Below are 4,437 nucleotides of genomic sequence, written 5' to 3'. Positions count from 1 at the left end.
ATCAAATTAAGTAAACTCAGGTTGGACCTTGGTGTTTCCCTGTATCTAGTTGGTAAAACCCTAATTCCATTTTCCCTCCCACCTTTCTAATGCACTTCCTTTTCCTTCCATTGTGATTCACCATTTCCATCACTTGTTCGTGTCTCACCTTTTCTCACCTCTATAACCTTTTCTCACCTCTATCACCTTTTTTCACCTCTATAACCTTTCTTCATCTGTGTTTTTTCATCTGTGATTTGTAATAGGGTTGGGGTATCCCTAAAAAATACCCCATATTTTTCCTTTTGTTGATAAAGTAGATAACTCAGCAAGCATTTTCAAGATGAATTCCACACAAACCATCTTCTCTTCAGCCACGCTCATTACGACCATCCCTATGTCACGACGTGAGATCTTCAACGTGTGCATGGATCAGCCCATGAAGATAATCTCCGATGGCATTTGGGAGTATCCCAATGGATCATCGCCTTCACAATCTGCATACACCATGCTTGAGCTTCAAATGGTTATAATCTTTGCCGTCACGCAAGCCTTTCATTTCATTCTCAAGCAATTAGGGTTCCCTTATTTCATTTCACAAGTCATGGTGTGTCCCTTTTCTATGCTCATCATCGTTTTCCTTTTGCTTCTTTCAGTCTATCGTTCTTGTTAAGAGTTGGTTCTGAACAACATGTATTAAACGATTAGGATTTGCATCTTTTTCAGGCTGGTTTTCTGCTAGGACCATCAATTCAGACAGGACCATTTGAAGAGTACAAGAAGATGTTGTTCCCTTTTGGGAGTGCTGATATCCTGAACACAGTTTCATCGTTAGGGTTTTCATTCTTCCTCTTCATAAACTCAGTGCAAATGGACCTAAGCTTGATCACGAAAACGGGGAAGAAGGCATGGGTCATCGCTCTTTCCTCCTACTGCATCTCCATATTTATTGGGTTTTTCGTCATGAACATCTTCGCTTCCCAGCTGGAACTCATAATCGATGATTACGACAGTTTCTCCAGCTTGCCTATGGTCATCGTAACTCAGGGCGGCGTTTCCTTCGCCGTCGTGTCCACCTTGCTCAACGACCTCGGAATCGTCAACTCCGAACTCGGTCGCCTTGCCCTCTCCACAGCTTTCGTCAATGACCTAACTGGTAAAATCAAATCATTTTCTTCATGAATCAAACAACTTTATCAAAATAAAACACAGTACACTTCTACAAATTAACTTATTTCGTAACAAATATTTATTATTTTATCTGTTTGTTTTCTTTTAAAACTGTTCACCGTTCATTAATAATAAAAAACAAACACTGATATTTACTACACAGATTTTGAAAATTGATTCAATGCTTGTTCTGTTTTTTTTTTCATGTCAAAATCTTACAGAAGCTAACACTAGTTGCTAAATCAAGCACAATGTAATTTTCTTATTTTCATATAATTTGCTGATAAAAAATAATTTGCCCTTTGTTTTTATAATTCTTCAGATCAATATTTTTTTTTGATAAAAGAAAAACTGTCTATTCTTTAAGAATTATATTAAATTCATTTATTTAATACCTTTTCTAAGAAAAACAAAATGTAAGACGAAATTGTAAAGTTGGTTGAATTGAATAATTTTACATTGGATTAAATTTAAATTTAAAGGTAAAATAATTGGATGGATGGTGACTAAAGTTGTCTATTTATTCATTTTGTGTTTTTGCATGTATGTGATTTGCATTGTTGTATTATGATCAGGTGGAGTCGCAGCAGGGTTTAGTGCTGACTATGTGAAAAGTGTGAAGTTGGGATATCCTGATCTAATTACAAACATAGTAGCTTTTTTTGTTTACCTAATCTGCATTCCACTAATTGGGAGACCAGCGATGAAGTGGATTGTGAAGAACACCCCAGAAGGGAAACCTGTGGATAAGTTATATATCCATGGCATCATAGTGACGTTTTTGGGATTAGGGTTCTTTGCAGGGCATTTCAACCAACCCTTCTTAGTAGGGGCCATTATTTTAGGCCTTTCAGTGCCTGAAGGTCCTCCTTTGGGGTCCGAATTGGTTTCCCAACTAGAGTTGTTTTCCAGTTGGTTCCTCTCCTCAATTTTTGTCACATGTTGCACCATGAAGGTGGATCTCAGAGACTGTGAACCTTTATCATTCTTTGTGGTCGTATCCCTCTTCATTCTATTGGCCCAATTGATTAAGATGCTATTGTGCATGGGAATTTGCCGCTACTGTAAAATGCCCTTATCTGATGGTTTCTGCCTTGCTCTCATTTTGAGCAGCAAAGGTGTTGTGGATATCGTCTCCTATATCCTCATCTTCGATACAGTGGTACTTTTTAATTCTTGAAACACTCATTCATGCATGCATGTTTCTAAGATATGTATTTTGGACATCATGAGAATGATCGTGTACTGTCTTGTCTTATCAGATACGCATGTTCAATTACTGATCTAACTAACTTTTTGATTCTTCAACCATTGCAGGCAGAAAATAAAAAAGTAATAGGTGTTTTGATCATTTCGGTGCTGGTTCTAGGAACAACTTCGAAGCTTGGTGTGAAGGCACTGTATGACCCTTCAAGGAAATACGCAGGGTATCAAAAGAGGAACATTATGAGCTTGAAACAGAATCATGAGCTTAGGGTTGTTGCATGCATCCAAAAGACACACCAAATGATTCACGTAAAAAACGTGCTCCAGCTTTTTTCTCCTTGTCCAGAGAACACCCTAGTGGCAGATATTTTGCATCTGAAGGAGCTGGTTGGAAGGTCGACTCCAATTTTCATTGCACACAGACTTCAGCAAAAAGTAGGGTCCTCCTACAACTACTCTGGGGAAATAATTGTGACCTTTGACCTTTTTGAACGTGACTATGCTGGTTGTGCCACTGCCAACACCTACACTGCCATATCCCCAATGGCACTTATGCACGAAGATGTTTGTCACCTTGCATTGGACAAGAATGCAGCCCTTATAGTTCTTCCATTTCATATCAAATGGGGAGGGGATGGTTCAATCGAGTTAGAGGACAGCAACATAAGGGCATTCAACTCCAGGGTTTTGGAAAGGGCACCTTGCTCCATTGGGATTCTTGTGAACCGTGGCCCTTCTGGCTTCCACTCAGCAAAGTATAAAGTGGCCATGGTTTTCTTGGGAGGACCTGATGATAGAGAGGCATTGTGCTTGGCTAAGAGGTTTACCAAAAACCTTGGCAACAGGTTGTTTGTGTATAGGTTGCTTGCACATGACCGTGATATCTCCAATTGGGAAGACATGATTGATGATGAGGAGTTGAGGGAGGTGCGTGGAACCTATGGAAACCTAGAGAATGTGACATATGCAGAGAAAACTATAGAAGATGCATCTCAGACAACGGTTTTCATCCAAGATATAGCCAACAAATTTGATTTTATCGTAGTTGGGAGACGCTATGGAATAAGATGTTCTCAAACGTTTGGGCTGGAAAATTGGACTGAATATTCTGAGTTGGGGGTCATTGGTGATTTGCTTGCTTCACCTGATATGGAGACTAGGGCTTCCGTTTTGGTTGTACAGCAACAGTCAACGGCTGTATAATGATTAGACACATTATTTCAATAGTTTTCAGTTTTGAAAAGATTTTTCATTTTTTGTATTTACTAGTGCTATTCGTCTCAAGAATAGTTGTTTGGGTTTCAAGAATATGGAAAAAGTTTTGTTCACCCTCTTCAAAAATATAACATGGACTTCATGAACCACTTTAATAATATGTATTAGAATTTTAAATTAAAAATAACTCAAATATTATTAAAATATTATTCTTTAGGAATGTCATGTGTGTTTTTTAATTTGATGCAACACCCAAAAATATATGTAGTTATTTGAGTAATATTGATACTGTCCAACACACTCCCATTTAACATGTAATTTTTAAAAATTTATCTCATATTTATTAAATTATTATTTTCACATCAACCTTACATGTTATAAAATAATAATGTAATGTAAAGTGGGAGTTTTTAAAAAATAAATGTGAAAGAAACTTTTTCCTACTTTGTTTACTTTGTTTTTACAAATTATAAAATGTTTATTATTATCAACATTTAAAAAATATATAATATTTAATATAATATAAAAGTATTTAACAATTAATAATAAAATAAAATAATATGTTATTATCGATATTTAAAAACATAAAGATAAGAAATTATATTTGATGTAAAATAATAACAATAAAAAAAGAAACAAATAAATATATGCAATAACATTTAACTTTAAGCAGAAAAAAGGTAAAGGAAGTATACATTAACAATGACACTAAAACAAACTGATTTGACCAACAATGTGGATAATGCAAAAAAATCTGTAGTAAATAAAAATTATCGATGAAAATCAATGTGGATAATGCAAAAAAAATCTGTTAGTAAATAAAAATTATCGAAGAAAAGGACGGGTAAAATTTTATTGATAATATAT

The 4,437-nt window shown here is 35.6% G+C and overlaps 1 protein-coding gene across 1 annotated transcript; it reads left to right on the top strand.

The window, feature by feature from the left end:
• The first annotated feature begins 303 nt into the window (after nucleotides 1-303).
• On the top strand, nucleotides 304-3,618 carry LOC137833009 (cation/H(+) antiporter 4). Its single transcript, XM_068641405.2, has 4 exons — nucleotides 304-586; nucleotides 706-1,135; nucleotides 1,725-2,311; nucleotides 2,467-3,618. Exons 1-4 carry the CDS (start codon nucleotides 323-325, stop codon nucleotides 3,556-3,558), a joined length of 2,373 nt encoding a protein of 790 aa, XP_068497506.1. The 5' UTR covers nucleotides 304-322; the 3' UTR covers nucleotides 3,559-3,618.
• Nucleotides 3,619-4,437: the final 819 nt, after the last annotated feature.

Source organism: Phaseolus vulgaris, chromosome 6 (genome assembly GCF_051622355.1).
Source record: "Phaseolus vulgaris cultivar YP4 chromosome 6, ASM5162235v1, whole genome shotgun sequence".
NCBI classification, from domain to species: domain Eukaryota; kingdom Viridiplantae; phylum Streptophyta; class Magnoliopsida; order Fabales; family Fabaceae; genus Phaseolus; species Phaseolus vulgaris.
The sequence above is the reverse complement of the archived record's forward strand: the minus strand, read 5'-3'. Positions and strand labels throughout refer to the sequence as shown.